Raw genomic sequence first — 21,457 nt, 5'->3', positions numbered from 1 at the left:
GGTAATAGCTTCTTCCTTAAGTTAAAAAATACTGAATAGCAACTGTAAATACACAGTGCTGGATCAAGGCCATAATACAAATCAGATTTTGGTTGTTTAACTGATAATTTATATCTTTCTTTATCTCAAATAAAGAGGGGAAGGGGAAGAGTCAGTAAAACAAGATAAAAAGTAATTTTTTTTTCATTAAAAACTCTTCTGTTTACATTATGAGAGCCTAGGAGGAGTTTCCTACAGATTATGATATTTTTGGCATCATGAAATCGCCCATCTTCTGATCAGATATACTAAGCAATGAACTTTAGCCACACCCAGCTATGCCAGGATGTGTCATTAATTCTTATTGTTCACCTCTCCCAGTGATTTGAAAACATGCTCCCTAGGGCACACCCAGCTCGAGAATCCTTTATACATTTCTTGAACACCACTTTGACCCATATAAATTAACAAAGCAAGTATTATTAATGAAAAATTCTCTCAAAGATGAATTAATAGTAATTAAGATTTAGCAAAAATCTTAACTAAAAATACAACTCAATTGCAACTTAAAGATGCAGTTGCTGCATGGATTTATGCAGTTATCCAATTTTCTCAGCTGAACTGTATTTTCACTATAATAAAGAATACAAACTAAAATTTACTGTAACAAACCAATAAAACCAATTTAGGAAAGTGAACCTAAATCTCAAGAAAAAAAATATTATGCCATTATAACATCCAGAAAAAATAAAGCACTCAAACACATTCATATATACTGATTACCAGTTCTATGTAAGTACTTGAATGAATAAGATATACGTACCTGTTCCCACAGTTGATAGTCATTTTCTTTTTCAAAAAGAGATACATATCCTATGATTAAGAAGCAAATCCAAATCATAACTCCAAATAACATTAGCCATCTCCGAAATAGGGATTCAATACATAAAAGTAAGTACATGACTGCAAATATGACAAGAGCAGCACATACTGCAATAATGAAGGCAAGATGATAATGTGCTTCCTGCAAAAGCAAAACATTGTGTTATATTTGGTCTAAATGTCGCCTTTAGAAAAAATGGAAAATGCATCTATACTGTCCTGGAAACAGCTTAGATATCTTTAAAATATGTTAACCTGAGTTCCTAAATAGTCTAGCTGTGGCAGCAATAACACTTTCTGATATTCACACATACAGAGATAATATAATAAATACTATCATAGATACCCAGTCTACCCCAGTTCCACCATTATTATTTCCCAAATCAGTGGTTTTGGTTTTGTCTTTTAAGTTAAGTTCTAACTATACTATATTGTACTATGCAGATGTACCCAAAGAAATGCATTCAAGGGGTTCAAGTTTTGCTAGAAAGGAGTGTAACAGCTCTTTTCCTAAGTTTTACAGGAGATGACTTGTAACATACAAATAGTGTTGCTACTTCTTTCCTTTTGTAAGAAATAAAAGCTAAAAGGGATACAAGTGCAACTGGTAAGATCAGATTTGTTGTTAAAGGGAGACTTAAAGACACTTCATCATGAAGCACAGTATTTGGAAAGCAGTGTTAGAAGGCAATGAAGAATTATAACAGCTTCCTTATTACCTTTTTACAACGTTATCTTTAAATCAACTCCCCTTTTTACTAGTTGTCAACTGGGCTGGCTTGAAGAACACCTCATTTCTTTACAGAAAAGCATATTATGCTACACAACAAAAAATTCTTTAAGCTGCATCTTTCTTATGCCTATAGGATCCCTGCTTTTTGCTAACTAATTATTGATTCAACGGATCACCCATTGTACTGAGAGATTCCTGTTGTGGTTTTATTAGGGAAAAAAAAAAAAGGCAATAGGAATTAATATCTACAAATCCTTTAAAAAAAAAAAAAAAAAAAATCACCTCAGGAATTCCTAACCAGTGAATCACTATATTATTTTACATTTCTTAGATGACTCTAAAAAGAAAATAGAGAGAAATGCAGGACATTTTAACTTACATTCTTGTTCCTTCCTTGGCCCCTTTATTACTTATTTACTATCATAGCTACCACTTAGCATAGATTATGATTTGTTCATAACATATAGGAAGGAAAGAACAATCCTTATAGTAACTGTGCCTATACCCGACAACACTGTCTCCTCTCTTCCCTGTCCCTTCAAAAACATACACAGCATTACATACACAGCATTACATACACGATTACTTGCTTTCTTTCAACATTGCAACTTTGCTACCATGTGGCTTAAAAAATTATTTATCCAGAAATGTTTTGTGTGCTGTTATAGTGATTCCTCATCATCTTTGAAAACATCAAACACAAAGAAAAAAGTATACTCACATCAGTGACAAAAAAAATTATAATTAGAGTAGTCCAGAAGATGATTGCAATGAAGAGCAGCAATAGCAGGAGTGGATGCTGCTGGCTTGTATAGCAGTACTTCTCATAGAGCGGGTCTGATATCCTGCAGTCATCATTTTCGTTGAAGAAGTATTTACCTTTAGCTGGCATTTTCTCCCAGGTTGGCTGCTATTTCTCTCAGTTCCCAGTGCACACAATAAGACACAGCTGAAGCTACTGCTTCAAAGAGAAGTTTTGTCTTTTCGCTGCTGCCTTTGCAATCTTTAGGTACACTGAGTAACCCACGTTCTCTGATTTTACTTCTCATGAGCATTGACTTCAGATTTCCAATGCAACCAAAAGCAAAAGAGTTAGCCTCCCCAAAACCATAGGCAATTCGTCACCAGCTCTATGCATGAATCTCTAGATCAACTTGTATTTGTGCAGATAAGAGTTTTTGGCGTGGTTTTTTTTTAATTATTATTTTGCAAGTAAGTCTCTAACTCCTTTCCATAAGCTTGAATCTCACTTCCTGGGATGAACTCTGCAGAGAGACAGTATTATTAAATTAATGTATTCAGTTAAGTGTACACAAGTGTTCCCCAAGGTAAAAAAAAGTACATTCCTTAAACTTCCTATCTGCATGCTCTAACCAGTGAGCAAAAGCTGTTTCTTGCTGGCAGGGTGGAAGCCCAACAGCCCTGTGCGTGGGCAATGCTGCCCAGCAGCTGCAGAGGCAGGGCTTAGGCAGCGCTTGCCAATGGCTGCTCTGTGCACACCACCTCCACCTTACTCTAGCAACTGAAACATTTTCACATGAAAAATGTACAAAATTTATTTTGTTTCCTCTTGACCAAATGACATTGTTTCCATGAACACGTTGTGTAACTGAATTCTAACAACTCTTTTGAAGTGATGTGCATGCCTCTGTGTGTGTATATATATATATATAATCTTTAATCACAATACACATTATTTGTATTTTTCAAAACATGCATCTTAATTTTTAAGAAATCCTTTTTTTTATTCCTTTCACACTTTAATTAAAAGGCATAGAAAATGAGAAAAGAATACAGCTGTCCAGGCCAAAATTCATTAAACTTTTTTTTTTTTTGAAAGAAAAGATGCTTAACATCTAGTTCTATGTATTTCATTCAACTCTAATAGTGTTTCCAAGGCAATAGGCGTGTTCTATTAACAATGAACATTAAGGAATTAACTGTATTGTTAATTGCTAATGACCAATGTTTTTCAAATAGATTCATGAATATAGTTCACTCAATGCCAAGAGATGTAAAACAAAAAAAGCAGGGGGATGGGATGGAGGGAAGCATGAAAAACAGGGTTTCAGAAGTCTTATTAAAACTTGATAACAGGACAACAGCTTCTTTGCCACTCGACTGCCATCACCATGGTGCCCCAGGCCGTTGCTCTGGGAAGAAAGAACCTGCTAAAATACTTGTAGAAAAGCCAAATCCTAGCCAGTTACTCTCAAAAGGCAAAATTCTTAACCACACACGTGTTTAGACTGCATTGACACTACAATCAGAAGTGGTGTTAAGGAAAATGTTTCAGAAACCATGATGAGTGATTAGCCTATGTAAATGGAGCCAAGCATACTACCCAATTATTAATGACCAAGCAGGCAAAACCAGATATACCAATACTGAGACTGGACAAAAAAGAGTGAAATTTTGCAGCAACATTAGTAACCACAACTTCTTGCCCAGAGTATATCACAAACTTGGATTAATCACAAAAAGAGAAAAGACCATATTGCATCACTTTTATTCCGTAACACCTGGAATAAACTCACATATGTATTAAAAACTGAAATAAAATTGAAAACATCTTTCAATACATATTTCCCATGTATAGTTAATGGTACACCTAATACCTCACCTGTACTAGTTACTACTAAGCTTTTCTTCCTAACAAAAGGCCTCCCATTTTTCACCTGAAAAAATTCTTCTGGTACTCATACCATCTGCACGTGTATAATAATGGTCTTGCAAAGGTGCGTGAATGCATCTTAGAAATTGCTGACACTTACACAAAATAAAGGAGATGCCAAGAAGAAATTGAAACATTCAAATCATGTCCTAATGCATTTTCCAAGTCATACAGGTGACTGCAGAATTACTTCACTTGAGCGCAGGCCAGTTTTTTCTGAAAAGGAAATTATCAGAAGGTGTGCACAGGGGCAAGTATTTTAGTCTGAATGCAACGACACACTATAGACAGTGGGAAGGTTACTACTGTGATGCACCAGAGAGGCAGACAAGTGACTAAACAGCCTGAAGAATTCCTTTACCATAGGGTGGGGGTGCAGGAACACATGCTGCCTGGTGAGATCCACTATACATAAGAGATTACAGGCTTGCTGTCCCAACTCCATCTAAAAGTGTATTTTCAGAATAAAAACAATGAAAAAGTTCTTTAATATACTTGCAGAAATATGATTTTGAGGGTAATTTTTATGATAATAAGTATTTTGAGAGGCAGCTTTATTTTTCCAGTTACCAGAACCACATCCATTTTCTAAAAATAACTATTAATTGCTAAGCAGTAATACATTTGCAATTATGATAATCCTGTCTTGGGCTACTTAATATTGAAATCCAAGAAAAATGACCTCACAGATAGCATTCTGTAATTTATTCTTCTGACTATGTCAATGAAAAAACAATACCAGGGACAGTGTCTATTCTACAGAACTATACTGTGTGGTTCAGTTATCTAATGTTCAGAAGATGAAAAAGATGTCATATTTAACCTTGAACTACCTCTGAATATTATTTAAGAGTTTTACAGGACACCAAGTTGAAGAGACATGTCTCTTCAATGGTTTAATCCATTTTAATAAAAAAGAGATTGCTACCTTATCGATTTGTTTATTCCTCCACTGATCTTTGTAGATATACATTACAAGTAATTATGAAAGACTCCTGGGTCATAGCATTTTCTTCTCAAAACTCTATTAGGTAAAGAAACCCCCAAACAGTACTTTATTGATTTACCAAGAATCTACAATACACTGCATAAATGTTACTTTGAGATGAATAATTCAACCCTGAACTAGTTACGATTTGTATCCCATGTCCCACTGCCACTACCACCTCCCTTTTTAAAAAGTACCACAGAGCAATTTGTGCTCCTTCAAGTTAAATATTTTTTAAATTGCAAATTACTTGCAACACACAAAATTAGCTATTTAAGAATCATGCAATTATGCATTAGTTGATGTCGTGGTTTAACTCCAGACAGCAACTAGCACCACATAGCTGCTCACTCACTCCTCTCTGCCCCACCATGGGATGGGGAGGAGAATTGAAAACAAGTAAAATTCATGGGTTGAGATAAGAACACTTTAATACTTGAAATAAAAATATATTAAAAAAACCCAAACCAATAATAATGAAGATAACAAAAAGAGAGTGAAATAAAACCCAAGAAAAGACAAATGATGTACAGTGCCATTGCTCACCACCCACTGACCAATGCCCAAGCAGCGATCTGCCCCTCCCGGCCAACTGCCCCCAGTTTATATCCTGAGCATGACGCCCTATGGTCTGGAATAGCCCTTTGGCTAGTTGGGGACAGCTGTCCTGCCCATGCTCCCTCCCGGCTTCTTGTGCACCTGCTTGCTGGCAGAGCATGGGAAACCAAAAAATTCTTAACTTGGGATAAGTGCTACTTAGCAACAACTAAAACATCAGTGTGTTACCAACATTACTCTCACACTAAATCCAAAACACGACACTACCAGCTACTAGGAAGAAAATTGACTCTATCCCAGCTGAAACCAGGATAGTTGAATAAACACATTTTTACATGTGACTACTGTAACGACCTGCCAATCATCAACTTACAATCGAAAACAGACAGACATACACACGCACACATATTAGTATAAGAATTGTATTTCAGCTCCAAAACCACTGCAAACCCTTCAGCAGCTTTTTGCCCCCCCCCCCCCCCCTTTTTTTTTTTTTTTAACATTACTGGCATTACCTCTTTCCATTAACATACAAGTCAATCTTTTATTTAAGAAACTTCAATAGACTTAGGTCAATGTCACCACTTTTTGCACCCTTCCCCCTTCTCTGATTTTTTTCCAGCAACATTCTGAAAATTTAGAAGACAGACTTGAGAAAGAGAAAAAGATTCTGTCTCACCAATGGCATCACAAAGTAGTAAAATCATCAATTTAACACACTCCTGTTTATGTATTTAAGGATCATGTGAGCACCGTGCACCACAGTATCACTTTTGCTTTTTTTGGTCCTTGTTTCTTGGAGATTTGCCATTCTGACACCACAAGAGAGGTGTAATCCTGAAACGGCAACAGGTCACAAAAAACCAAACAGCACTCCCAGAAGCACCAGTGGCAAACACACCAAGCCAAATGGGGATTGGATCTAGGCTGCTGCCATAAAACCATGGAGCTCTGATCATCAGTTTATTGGGAAAAAAGCCTCATTTCTTTAGAAGCCTTCACTGTGTTCTGAGGAGTTGGAAAGGAGAAGGAACAATCTGTCTACCAGATTAGTATATATAAGAAACAACCCCAGCAGTATGGGTTGGAAACTGCACTGCGAACTTACAGGAATGTCTACCAAACGAATGAATACAATTTAGTCAGATCTGTGTAAGCTCCACAGCCATCTGCATGCCAATTAATGTGAAAAACATTTGGTCAGTTAAAGAAATTTGCCCAATGAATAGGTAAGAACAAACACTGGACATGTGATAGGCGTAAAAAATTGGACAATAGGATTCCTTCCAGAACATGAATCGGAACAGCTACAGCCTTCCAAATCTACTCTGTTTCAGGCCACTAGGAACAAGGTTGCGTTCAGATTCAGCAACAGAAACTTACCTAGGTAAGTACTGGGCAAGACCTGGCGTACATGCACAGCCACCTTTTCCTTGCAAGCAAAAAAGACATTTCTATCTTCCACAAATATCGGTATTTCTGACTGCTCTATGCTTTCCTTCCCGTAGATGGGAATTTTCAAGCATCACTAAACAATCTCATCTTCTGCTGACAAAGCCATAGGATTTTGTTACAAAAAACGTGAAAGCAAACATTTCATTAGGCTACTAGGCTTGGATTGAAGCTCTTTTGTTCTCCTGGGCTAGTTAAAACTGTCCATGGTGCCTTGTGTCAATACACAATGTTTTCTTAAGAATTGGCCTGGACTCAACAGTTGGAGAATAGACATGACTGTACTACAGAGCCTATAGAGACCAAGTGTTTTAAAGAAAACTAAATGAAACGTGATATCATGGGCTACACTAACAAGTCATATTACAAAAGTCAGAGAAGCCTTTTTCTTTTGCAGTTTGCTTAAGATAAGTAGCTACAAAAAAGCAAGTCTCTTCACAAGGAAAACTAATCTGGGAACACGCATCACACAGACGAATCCTTTACTGAGGCAAAGCAGAAAGTTCAGGGCAGACGCAAATTAGCTGATGGGGTGAGAACACAATTCCTTGTGCCTCCAAAGCAGCAAGGACTTCCCTCGTTTCCTATCTCCAGCCTTGTCAGAAACAATATGCAATGCATCATCAGGTAACAGCCTTCCCCCCACGCATTTGCATTGTAGGCATATTTTCATTATATATTTTCATAATATGGCTAGTTACTAAACAGAGCATTCTTCCTCCCATCTTATTTTCTAAATAGGCTATTACTAGTTTCCAAGGTGCATCAGCACTGTATTTTCCATTCTAATAGCCAGCTGTCACCCAAATAATTTTGTTAGCACCTCAAACTTCATTCTTTGGTCAGGTGACCATCCGTAAAATAATGTAAATGTTTGTGAGATGGAGGTAATTTTTGCCTCCCAGAGATTCATTCAACCCTACCTGTGCATACGCCAACCAGCATAGATGAAGCAAGCACTGAACAGCCAGGAAAAATCAAGTCAATTTTTCCATCAACTTGAAATAGAATCACATCAAATTCTTACATTTTGTAAGCCCCTTGAAGCTTCTGGCTGCAAAGGTCTTACTTCTCTGAAACAATACTGAACAGGCAAATGCCATGAAGATCCAGACTGCTCAAGATGCTTCTCAAAATATATTGAGATTAAAAGTTTGGCTTGAGTCTTTGTCCTGGTAATAACTAAAGGGTCTTGCCCCTGAGCCTCAGCTCCTTTGACCAACAGTAGTTAGTGATCACTATCCAGCAGCTCTTTGTTTCAGTTCCAGCGACCTTTCCTGCTGTCTGGAGAACTGCATTGCCTCCAGAAAGTCCCTAGTCCCCACTGCCTGCTTGGAGCCAAAGGTAGGAGCTGCTTTTCCATGCGCATCCATCCCAAGTATCTCTTGATCACCCACTTTCCATTTAGAGCTCAAGTAGCAGATGCCCATCAGTTTTCCCCCACAACATGCAGGTGCATTTGTTTCAGGCACACTGTATTGGACCTTTTTTTTTCTTTCTTTCTTTCTTTTTTTAAAGCACTGGAGGTCACACATCAGCCCAAGGGTGTTGATGCATGGGGTAACTTCAGCACCTTCCTCCCCAGCAATTGTCTGCAAGGAGCAATGCAAGGGCAGATGGAGGAGGGAGAAACGGGAGAACACTGAAGGCACTGAAAGAGCAGAGCAGAAAGCCACCCATCACAGTGACTTTTCTCTCAAACTGTGGCAAAAAGAGCATTCTCCCCCCTGGCAATGCAAGGTGTAGCAACAGAAAGAATGATGTACTGCTACCTGATATAAAAATCTGACTGATAACAACAAAACAGTTCTTGGGATGGCCCTCCTTTATTCTCTGTATTTGCAGAGCATGAACAGTTTTCAGGTGCTAGCTCAGCCACAGGTTGGGGAGCAGGTCTGGTAAACCTGCACCCTCCTGCCCACTCTCACTCATGCAACAGGATGCGCAGATGGCCAGTGATCACGTCCTTTCTCACCTCTCTTGGGAGAATTATTCACAGCAGCTACTGACCAAGTTAATGTCTTTCTGAATGGGATCTGAGTATGGTGCAGTTCTGTTCTTCATTTCAAAACTACTGATGTATTCACAAACGCAATCACAGTAACTGCCTGCACAATTTTTAAAGTATATTTTCACTTAGGTGTTCATTTGCCAGGGACTCAAGTCTTGCTCACCGAAAGCTGTCTGTTTACTAAAAAGCAGTCTCTCCTATGAAATACTGAAATATTAAAACAAACCCTAATACCAAGAACCAAGTGATATACATTGCCTTATTCCTCTCAATAACTGCTGCACAAAAGCAGGCAGAACCAGTTTTTCCAACTTTAACTACTACAGCACCAAAGACAGAGGGTACAGGTTTGATTTCCATTCCATCTTTTGTTTCACACAAATGACAACAGTATTTCTGAAATTACTTTAGCAATTTTCATGACCAGAATGATCACTGACCATAATTACCCATTAGCAGATATTAAAAGGGAATCAGGAATCTATAAACATCAAGTAGAATAACTGAAGGAGATTAGTAGATGAATTATGAATCTCAGGCAAAAATAATCTCCAGTCTAGTGGACTCCACAATTAATTCAGTCTAGGAAATGAACATTAGCAATCCAAATGTACACCACAGGAAATACCATTCACATTAAAGACAACACTTCTTCCTTTAGACTTTGTTTTCAAATGCTAGCCTGCAGTCACCTTTGATTTTCTACTCATACAAAACTATTAAATGGAGAACAGATGCGTTTTTAATGATCTACCTGTTAGCAGTGGTAAATATTACTTGCACAGGTAGGTTTCTTTACAAAGGCAAATATTTTTTTATTTTTTTTTTACATTTTGAAGGTTTTCATGTGAAATTTCACCTTCCTTAATTATGTTTAATTTCTGAAGACCTCCTTCTGCAATACAGAAAAATCTTACTTATATTTACCTTCTATTTTCTTACAAAAAGTGAGCATACCTATTTCAACACATCATCACTCAAAACTATATTCACATAAAAAAGCCAAATCAATACGAAAAAATAGTCTTTCATGTGGAAAAAAATCAGGAAGCAGAAGAAATTCCACCACATGTCAGAACAATCAGGGTAAAATATGACACTGCATCACCTAGGCTGTGCCCTTGAACACTGAGAGCCACGGCAATGATAGTGCTAAATATACCACAAAGAAAGCATTGAAACTGAATTTTTTTTATTCACATTCTTATTTCAGTAGATTGCTGCTTCTCATGACATTTGTTCTACAATAGCCTTTAAAATAGGAATAACAAGTTGTGTAATTTGAAAACAGTTTTTCAGTCACTAGTAGAAATGGTAGATGTGAAATAACAGAGGCTGTGATTTGACAAACACCTGCGCCCAACAGCTGGCTTAGACCACCCAAAGGAAGAGGTCTCACCCACTCGGACCCCCTGTCCTGTGCCAGCTGCACAGCCTGCCTGCCCAGGCACCCAGCTCCTTCACCTGCTGGGCTCTCTTCAGAGCCTATTCACCAAATACAAGAACAGAAAGTTATTTTTGGCAGGTCACTGCTCTGTCAGGGTGGTGGAGTGCAACAGCTAGCAGAGAGAGAGATGAGCTCTGGAGCTGGCCCAGTGTTTGGAAAGGAAAGGCAAACCACAAGTAGGAAAGCAAGGGTAGCAGTGAGTTGTTAAATTGACTCATCACTTCTCATGGGTCCACAGCCTAAGAAAAAGAATACCAAGAATATCACTTCTGGAGTTGCGGGGTTTGCTGCTCCTTTTTAAATACCACTATTATTACAGGATGTGCTTTGAGGAAGGAGATTACAGTCACAGAAAGAAATCTCTACACTAGTGATCCAGGTAGGACAGAGAAATGGTTACAAGAGATGGCTCAGGAAACTAAAGATTTGTAATTTAAGACTAGCTCTCAAACTAAGTTAGTAAAAAAGAAAGAGGGATCCATATAACCAGATTGGTGCAACTGAATCACAAGGGTGGGTTTACTACTGTTCTAAGGTAGTTTATTGTGCAAACACATGATGGTTCAACGAACAAATCTATGAAGCCTTATAATTAACAGTGGGGTCTGGCTCAGTGGGGCGAGGAGAAGTAATACTGGTTTTCATAAGCAGCAAACTCCAGGGTGTAAAAAGGTATACCCCACCAGAAGGGAATTGAGCTGTGCTTTGCATCTTTCATAGTCCAAGGTGTGTGATTATTTCATGATTCCCAGACTCCCTGTCACATCTTACGGATAGATTTTCTGACTTTAGCTGGTTTAAAATTGAACTTACCACTACAAAATTCAATATACCACTTACACTTTTAGTTTTCAGTGATCTATTTAAGATTGAACAACACAGCCTCAGAAATCAGGATAGCTTTTCGTTGTGTAATTTCAGTTTAATTATAACAAAAGCAGAATGCTTGTGCATTTATTTATAGTAATAAATGCAGCAATATTAAGCTATATATACTGCAGAAAAAACACCCCTGATACACAGAATATTTAGCTTGAACACTGGCGAAAAATAGAGTTTTCAGCTGAGATAGGAATAGGGGTAGAGTGAATAAGCCTCAATAATCTCTACTAGAATACCCCTGATTTTTACAGAAATTAAAATCCCTAATATTTTCAGAAGTTTTTTTTTTAAGGGAAAAAAATGTATTACACTAGGTAATACTCAGCCTATATTGAAATTTGCAGTAAGAAAAAAGTCACTTCAAGAAAGGTATGTTTAAACTGTCAAGAGTTTTTTTCAGACATCATTTAGGATACAGAATTACAAGCATATAGCAAACAAAAGTGCTCAATCTGACAAACTTCCTAAGCTCAAAATAATTACTTAATTATATCTAGAATGAAATCTCTCCCATTTGTATAGCAATATTTTAAATATGCCTCAGCTTTTATATCTCACTAAAGCAATCAAGAAGCACAGACTGCTGATGTGACAGAGCCAGAGTACAAGGACGTAACTTGAGTCTTCTAACTATGGCTAGATATGTCAACAGATGTTCAAAAAGAAAAAAAAAAGAAAAAAAAAAATCACTGTGAACAGGAGTCTAATGGGCACCACATGTTACTTTTTTTCCCTGTCTCAGTTATTTAGGGAGAGTTCAAGATAGAAATGCATCTTTCCCACCTCTAGGGTAAATAGTGTATTTGCACAGAACAGGTGCAATCATAATATGGCAAGGGATAAGGGCCACGCTATGGGTGGGAAGAAGATAAAACCTGTACCAAGTAAGATAAGAAATCACTTGCTATTTAGGTTCAGTCCAACTAAAACCAGTAAAACAAAGAAGGAGGCTCAAAGATAAAAACAACTCTCTCCCCTATCTACAATACTTCCATGCTACTGAAGTGAGTAGAAATACATATGTGCAGCTGAAATTCAACTAACGCACTGATGTCAATGACTTGGTTTCTTCGGCTTTTTTTTTCCCCAGTCTCTAATTTTTCAGCTGAACTAACATTGACATGTACACTGCAAATGTGTCACTGAATAGTAGGTAATGGACCTTTAAGGCTGCTCAAAGCATAAATCAGCACTATAATCCTACTGTACTCTGTTATCAGTACAGAGTTCCATTACAGAACCAAGTATTTTTTTAAAGCAAATATGCCAAACATCATAACCAAAATGCAAGAGTAAACCATAATGTAAGAACGACATCACTTGTGTCTGCTGCCAAAGGCCAAAATGGTTGTTTCTATCTGAATTTCTGCTTACTCACTCAACAGTATCATCTGCATCATTCTTCAGAGTAGTAGTCTTCCTGAAGCAATTAGACCCACTGGCAATCTCACTTTGCAAATAAACCTCAGCCCAAGGCCAAGAGATGGACAATGGAAGGAACACGATTGTGCATCAGTACCTGGAGCAGTGTAGTGCAGGGTGATATTACAGTACAAATATTTTTGTTAAGTTATAAAATGCCCTTTAAGTTTAAGAAAGCAAAGCCCTCATCCTATTTATGAAACAAGGGGGAAAGGAAGGAGACAGATTAAATCCAATCCCCCCTTTACTTAACAACTAGTACTTCAAAAGCAAGTCTTATCAAGTATATGTTTTAAAAATCTTATTTCTACATACCATTTATTACAGGGGAATTTTAATGTTCCCCAAACTTCTTCACATGTCAACAATGCAACATTTGTTATACCACCACATCCGTACTTCACAGCCAAACAAACTAAAACTAAAACTAACACTTGCAATAAGGAAGTTCCCTCCCTTAGAGGTTAAGTATTAAAAACACCACCAAGGAGACATACCTACACTTCTATTAGAAGTGCTGTTTCTACAGTCACACCCTACCTCAGGACACAACAGCAGTCAAACAGAAAAAAATTTTTTAAAAGTTTTCCAAAATGTAACATTGGGTTTAGGAAAGGTCCTTTGCCGACTCATTCTGAAATAAAACAATGATAACGGGATGCAAACCTCTGGAGTCTTGTATTTTCAGTCCCACTTGATATCAACACACACTTCAAAATTGCTAGGAGTTGTATACATATTTTTCACTGATCCAGACAACATGCCACATGAGTGAAGCATTCATGAGTGCCTGGGTAAGCTCTCTTGGATCGCAAAAGAGCCAAGCCATGCAGAAGCAGTGAGAGCTTTCCACAGATAACCAACATGCCTCACAGGATTTTTTTTTTTTTCACTCTAAGTTTTGATTGTCTACTAAGATAATGGAATGTCTGCACACAGATCTAATCACTATCATTCTTCTCATTTAGTCTTATTTTTCATCTTACCATTTTCAAAGCTTTGCTTGACAGCCAGGCCTACCTACTGTTCCCAACTTCAACAGGCTACTGGAAACCTGCACCATGTAAAGTACTGACTCACCAAGGGAAAAGTGTATCTCACCTGGCAACAGCCAAAATGAAACAGACACTTTTAAATTAAATTATCCTTAGGCAGCTTTATCCTTTGGATTTGCTGATACTAAATCCAGTTAACTACTATTAAAACATTACTAATTAATACCAAAAACCTGAAATGATATGGTAGTCACAGCAAACCTTCAGGATATGGTAAAAGTCACTTTTTTAAAAAGCTATGCAGTTACTGCCTCAGAGTAACATGATGTCCACAGAAGAACTTTCTAAAATAGGAAAGTATGCAGCCACTACCCTAGTGAAGGTTATCACTGATCAGTATCTAACCAATCCGCAGGGCTGTGCGCAGCCATTGAGAAAGCACTTTTTACCTGGACTGTAATGCTGAGCTGTGCATAACAGATTACTCTGGGGTTTTATGGTCCTAAATCTTACTGAGATTACTGATAAAAAAACCCACATGCTTGTTGTTTGCTTACCATTGCAGGCCACAGGATTCATCAGCAAAAATCGTATTTCTCCACTCCACTATGGTTTGTTCAATCATTTTGAAATTCCTACAGTAGAGTGAGTGCAGCCCACTCAGGTATGATCCTTGACGATAAATCTTTTGACGTATCACACACACCAACCTGCACCAAGACAGAAAATCTCTACTCCAAGGACCACTGTAAGCATTAACAATGCTTCTATTTCTTCCCCTTGTAGTTCAAGGAAGAAAAAACTACTTATAATCTCCATCTCCACATATTATGAACATTTTATCCAGGCAATCAATAGAAGAAAAAGTACTTAACTATACTGTGGCAGGCTGCAGCATGAATGTAACTTGTTTGAAATACTTAATGATAGATGGAAGTGTCTGAGAAGGTGGCTGAAGACTGATGAGAGGTACCATTTTTATGCTAACTGATCCCAGTTCTTTTCAAGCAAGGCCTGTGTGACAGCAAAGGATACTCTGCTAGAAATAGAAGAATGTTTTACTAACTTTTACAGCATTCTTGATAATGAAAGCCCTAAGTTTTTCAGTAAGTTTTATTACACACAAGATCAAATATCAGCAATTAAAAAAAAAAAACCACACACACACAAAGAAGAAAAATTTGAATAAAACAATGCATAACTCAAAAGAGCATAAAATACTCTTTGGGATTTTGGATCACAGATCAATGAATATGACAACATGGCAGGAAAACCAGCTGAAAAAAACCCAAACATTCCCTCCCTGCACCTTGCAGCTCTGGATGAAGACTTATCTACTGCTAGTGTGGAAATGGAGAGATTCTGCCCACTAGGTTTGCTTGTCTTGGAGCACAAGAAGGGCAGACAGGCACTTTCCTAGGATGTCATGAATAGAAGATGGTATCTCCACGTAGGCAGATGATCAGAAGACATGGTCACATTATCATCCTTGAACTTAGTGCACCAGCTCTCCAGTAGGGGAATCCATATCATACATAACAGCTCTTGGCTTTGTCTTCCTCTCTTCCTACTTTATCATTTTCACATACATTATGGGAACAACTGTTCAGATGTGACAAAATGCCAAAGAAGTTCAATACCTCAGCTATGTACCAGGCACTGGCAGGAGGCATGGTTGCTCACTATTCATTGTTGGAATCCAGAACACACTCACCAGGGATAGGAACCAAGAAGGGGAATAAATGGTAATACAGCAGTGTTGAAACAATGACCCAGAAGAGAAGAGGCCCATAGAAGGAAATCGGAATTAAGATGTCAGTGGGAAACCTGATACAAGTTAAATAGCTCTTCTGGGAAGGGAATATATCAACATCTACTTCATTGTTCACCCCAGAGCTCCATTACTCGAGACCCACATTGGAAATCGAAAGGCAAGTGAAACCGCCAAATAATCTGGCACAAAATCAGAGTGGATGCAAAGTATTTCATTGCAAAACGAATTCAAATAAACCTATAGTAATTTTCTGTTAATTTTTTGCTAGGATATACAAATTACTTTAATCACCACTCAAAATAGGCACTCCATTCTGTTACAGTGTTTTAAATGTTTAGTTCATACCTAAGCCCTGGGACAGTTGTGACCAAATCCCATTACCCCTTGGCCAGGAGTTAGCTCCACCTAGCTAAGCCCAACTGGCAGCAGTATTTATAGAAGTTAGGTGGAAATTGGAGATGATTCTTAAGAAAAAGGACAGGATCCTGACAAAGTCTTCCGGCAGCCTTGGAGATAGATGAGAGGAAAAAGCAAGATGATATCTCAGAGTTCATCTGAAAAGGCAGATACAAATCTGCTGTGTCTGTGGCTGTGTAAAAGCAGGTAAAAGTAAGACTTTGTTTAACCTCTGTTACATGTTCAATCTGGAACGCCCAAATAAGCCGCTGCTTTACTTTCACCTTATTATGTATCCAGTCTTAAGGATGAGTCCCTGGTAATCAGCAGAGAGATGCCTCATGTGCCTTTGAAATGGACCAGTGCAATCTGGAGAGCAATACTAGGCAGCAGTTTACTGGTATTCATTTGGGAAAATGAGGAGGATACCCAACTGGTTAGGGTGTCCCAGAAATTTCATAATGCCTTTTAGAAAAATATATTATGACATTTTTCAAAAATCATCCCAGAAACAACACTCTTCAGAGATTTTAGAAGAGAAGCTAAAGGAGCTAGAATTGTTGTTTTCAATGTTTACGAAGGTGCTTAATCGTAGCAATTCATACTTGCAATGTACCTAGTTAGCTTTTAGAGAATTAATTTAAGGACTATGCCAAATTCACAAAGTTTCACTGATTTTTTTTTTTAATTATTTTTTAAAGATGTGCCTAAAACCATAACTTTCACCAGAGCCCCTGATAAACAGTTATATGCAAGATTCACTTTAGTTGCAGAGGGATCAAGCTGATGCTCTCCCCCAGAAGTGTTCTCAGGATCAGGTCCTGAGGACAGTATACTTCCTATCATACACAGACATTATAAACAAAGATAACAAGAGAAATACTTTAGATCAAAATGTAGGGGGTGGGGGGAACAAAAAAAGATTCTCTTTCTATTTGTAACTGAAGCTCCTCAGAGGCAGAGGGACCAGTCTGCTGATAAGCAGCAAGTTTCCGGAAGTAAAGTGATACGCAGACTAAGTGCTTTGAGCCATTTTTTGATCTGCAAGACAGACAAACCTCTCTGCATTCAACACTAACCACAGGTGCCTATTTCCCTAGCAACAGCTTGCAGACCATTTTCATTTTGACTGAAGAACATTTAACCAGTTACATTACGAGCACTGCACCTTGCTGCTATAACAGCAGTTGCTTTTCGCACCTACCAAATTGTTATTTGCGTAGTATTGAGCTGGTGGATCAATGTGGCACCTGCAGCAGATATGCTTTACTCTGTTTTTTTTTAAAAAGTATCTAAACTTTATCAAGCTAAAACTGATCAGAGGTGAAAAAAAAGCCTACAGAATTAAAAAAGGTTAAAAAAGGTCTTCCTTTTGCTCCTTAGTAATACGCCTGTCTACTACTATTTTCAAGACTTTTAATTTGTTTTAGGTTTGGAGTATTAGAGCACAGAGAGGAGAACATAATGATAGTTCTTGATTAATTTTAGGGAGACTTCATTAGCTTCAATAAACAACAGATTTCACAACAGAAACTCCAGAACAGAAGGATGGATTATTTTTGTATTATGAAATCCCAGATTTATTATACTTCACCAAATCTAACACTTGTTTAGAGCAAAGACTTGCACAATTGTTTAATTCTTCCCAGTTTTATTCAAGACATCTGTTCACTGATCATTCACCAGCATATTAAATAAACTGTGGAAATCCAGATTTCACTGTGGTTATGGAAATTATACGGAAGTTAACAAAACATCGGTTTTGTTTGACTCCCTTTTTCAAACGAGCAGCCCTCTTCACTTTTTTCTTTTGATGCAGATATGAGATATACTTTGTATTCTAACCAGTAGCTTCATTTTTTAAACATAAGTAGAAATTATTAATAACAGCTTTGACTACTATTTTCAAAAGTGTTCATTCACACTATCTTTACTCAGACTTTCCAACTGATTCAGTGGACACCTTCACAAACCTCTGAAAAGAAACACTGCAGTGCACCAAGGGTTTCTGGTTATCTACTTAGTTTATTTATTAACTTAAAAGTATAAAGTTGCCATGAGTCTCAAGAGTTTACCCTGCTAGCAGGCATAACAGCAACACTAATACTGCTAGAGCCCCAACTTGAATGCTCATCCTGAATATCCACAGCTGTAGAAATATCTTAATTTAGTTCAAATTAATCAAATTTACACTGAGAAGTGAAATATTTTACAGGAAAACTCCTGTACCATTTTTGAACAACTTCACTAATAAATACTCTGAACTGAAATACTGACATTCATTTGAAGTCTTTTTGGGCAAAATATAATGGCATAACATGTATCCAGTACAGGTTTGGAAGTATTTTATATCATATCTGTAAAAACCACATTTCATTACAATAATTTTAACTGAACAAAAGTATTTTAAAACAAAAAAAGTGATTTGTATTATTAAAATAGCATGCTGTACTTCAACTGTATATTAACAGGCAGATCCTTCAGACAATGTTTTATAACACTGTTGAAGTTATTTCCCCCCTCAACTACATATAGTCTATATTTAAGAACTCTCAATAATTTTCAGAAATGTTTAAAATATATTTCGTATTATTTTTTTTAATAAACAATCATTTATAAATCAAACTAAAACTATTACAAATAATAAGATGCTTCTTGCTACTTTACTTACTGCCTGGCTAACACTTACAGATCTTTTAAAAATCACTTGCATGTTATCCTAAATAATAGTATAAGGAAACATAAGTTGAACTGATGCTTAGCTTAAAGTTTACTTTATTCAGAAATGTCCAAGACAGTTTATTGTAGAAACAATCTAAATGCTCAGGAACAAAAAAAGAAAGTCAGAACAAAGCAAACAATATTAGATAAAACCGGCACTACTTCCTCTCCCATACTACCTTCAAAATTACATTTAAAACCACACAAAGAGTTGAGAGTGTATCGATTTCTCCCACAAAAGGGATTTTTAAATTCCTAAACTACAACATGAAGGAGCGTGCTGACTGTACATGTTACAACTTACTGAACAGCCTTCAGTTCCCTTCTTCATTTTACCTCTTGTTGCATATGAACTTGGCTACCACTGTCTTATAAACTCACATGAAATGAGATCCTACTCAGGATACACCTAGAGAACTGGATTTCTACACAAAGACTGGTTTCTGGTCTGTTTGGAGTAGTATTTAATTAATGCAGGAACTACTTCCTGAATGTGGGAAGTTTGAAGTAAGAACACACACATGCACTGCTAAGAAGGTCTCCCAACAGTTTCTGGTACAATCTTTCTTGGTCTCACAGGTCTAAAGGTTATGTAGCACTGCTGGAGTGGTTTCCAGTTTCAGTAATTAGGGTTTTTCTACCTGGTACAAGTAGTTAATTAAGAACTCAGGAAACAGTTGTTCATATTTAAACTGTTTCACATCTAAAATTGCAACTTTTTAAAATAAGCAAATGCAACAACAGAAACATCGTTACTACAAGGCTGTTTCAAAGAATACATGGTTTCCACTCTTGCAGCTGCAGCTCTCCAGCTTCAGTGGAGGCTATTTGGCAAAAACCTCTTTCTCTCAGCACATTCATACTACTATCTAGTTTACACATGCACTTTGACAGGGTTGATAGCAGTAGGGATTTACACCAAAACTAGCCTGAGTGAAGAGCACTATAGAGTTGAAACCCTATAGGATCAAGCAAAGGAGAGAGAAAATGTGCCAAACTAATAATGCAACAGTGGACTTCAACTATTCACCTATAAACAGATCAAATGGCATTATGAGATAAAAAAATTAAGTGACAGAAATTCAGAAATTACAGTCGAGGAATTAACCATTCAAAACTGAGAAAAAGCAATATCCTTTAATGAAAATGTAATTAAACTATACAACGTCCCTAAAATACCTGAGTTTATCTTTTGATGTTGAGGGAGGAAATAAGAAGTTTTTGTGAACACTATACCCCAACAAAATACAAACTAATAATGGACTTAAGCCATAGCCCCAAGATCTGATCTGCTGGTAGTTTCCTAAAAGATAACCCACGATTCAAAGATTCACATTCTGCACAGAAACACAAGGAGAAAACAAGCAGTTACACATAAGGAAAGTGCTCAACCAAAACCCATGCTATGAGAAGCACCTTGGGAGCAGATCTGGGAAGAGAACACGGGCTTGATAGTTCACTGGCCAAATCTTACCTGATAGATCAGGGAGCTACTGTAGAAGCAAAAACCACCCATTTAACTATTGTCACAGCCATTTCCCCACATTTCAAAATTCTGATTACTTTTAACTTTCACTGAAGTTGTTCGGCACAGTTTAAGAGCAGGCCTGAGATCCAAATATTGCCAAAAACCCAAGAACGTTATTTCATAACCACATCCTGTGGTTAAAGCATTATAAATTCCAGAGTTATTTTTCTCGACTGTAATCCCGTCTTTCCATCCGGTGCACATACAAATTCTCAAAACCTTCTGAAGCCCTTAGCCCCTGTATGAGAATGACGACCACTATGGTTAAAGTAAAGGACTCAAGAACCATTTTCTAGCTTTTGGCTCTACCACAGATTTCCTGCTGGCTGGCTCTGAGTGTGTGATATCCCTTTTTTCTCTCCCAAAGGAACTGACCTAATACCATCATCCACCCACAAAAGGTGCCAGCAAAATAAATGAATATTCACAAGACATTTTAGGAATACAGTAGTCCCAAGTTCATAAGACACAAATATTTTGGGACTATAACAATGCATTACAGTAAACATCTTCGTTGGCACTGAAATCTTTTGCCGGACTTTAATCTCATACTTCCAGAAATTGATATAAACCCTGGAGGAGAACGTTTGCTCAGCTGTGGCAGGAACCACAATGCTGGGCTTTAAATATCACATAAAATAATAATTAAGTTATTGTGTAATATTATTATATTAAGAAAATAAATATATAATTAAATAAGAATACATGATGTTAAGGATAGCAGAATGTCAGTCCTTCAACTCCCACGGACAGACACTGCGGTTACAAAAACAACACAGCATATCAGTGTTGTAAATTCAGTTACAGAAGGGGGAGTAATCTTTCATTTAACATCAGTTTTTTCAGTAGCAAATGAAATCAGCATCTCTGAGCAATGGCAAGACAGAACAGTGGATGAAATCATGAAGTTCCTTTCATTCCTTTCACACAGCTGTAACATGACCACTACTTTTTTACGTATGGTTCAAGCTGACACACGCATCATTACCATCACTTCCTTATTTCTAAAGTACAA

General features: G+C 37.3%; 1 protein-coding gene across 7 annotated transcripts in view; it reads right to left on the bottom strand.

Annotated features, from left to right (window-relative positions):
* The window catches only part of ADCY7 (adenylate cyclase 7), a 68,330-nt gene that overhangs the window by 31,791 nt on the left and 15,082 nt on the right, over nt 1-21,457 (bottom strand). For 6 of the 7 annotated variants that reach the window (XM_030024419.1, XM_030024426.1, XM_030024421.1 and 3 more), the window contains 2 exons: nt 2,316-2,859; nt 803-1,003 (listed from right to left, as the gene is read on the bottom strand). In XM_030024419.1, the coding sequence (XP_029880279.1) occupies nt 803-1,003; nt 2,316-2,486 (372 nt within the window). In that variant the 5' untranslated portion in view covers nt 2,487-2,859. Of the gene's footprint in view, nt 1-802; nt 1,004-2,315; nt 2,860-4,368; nt 4,485-21,457 lie in introns of those variants that run through there. The other variant, XM_041125792.1, reaches the window with a different exon arrangement.

Source organism: Aquila chrysaetos, chromosome 9, assembly GCF_900496995.4.
Source record: "Aquila chrysaetos chrysaetos chromosome 9, bAquChr1.4, whole genome shotgun sequence".
NCBI lineage: Eukaryota > Metazoa > Chordata > Aves > Accipitriformes > Accipitridae > Aquila > Aquila chrysaetos.
The sequence above is the reverse complement of the archived record's forward strand: the minus strand, read 5'-3'. Positions and strand labels throughout refer to the sequence as shown.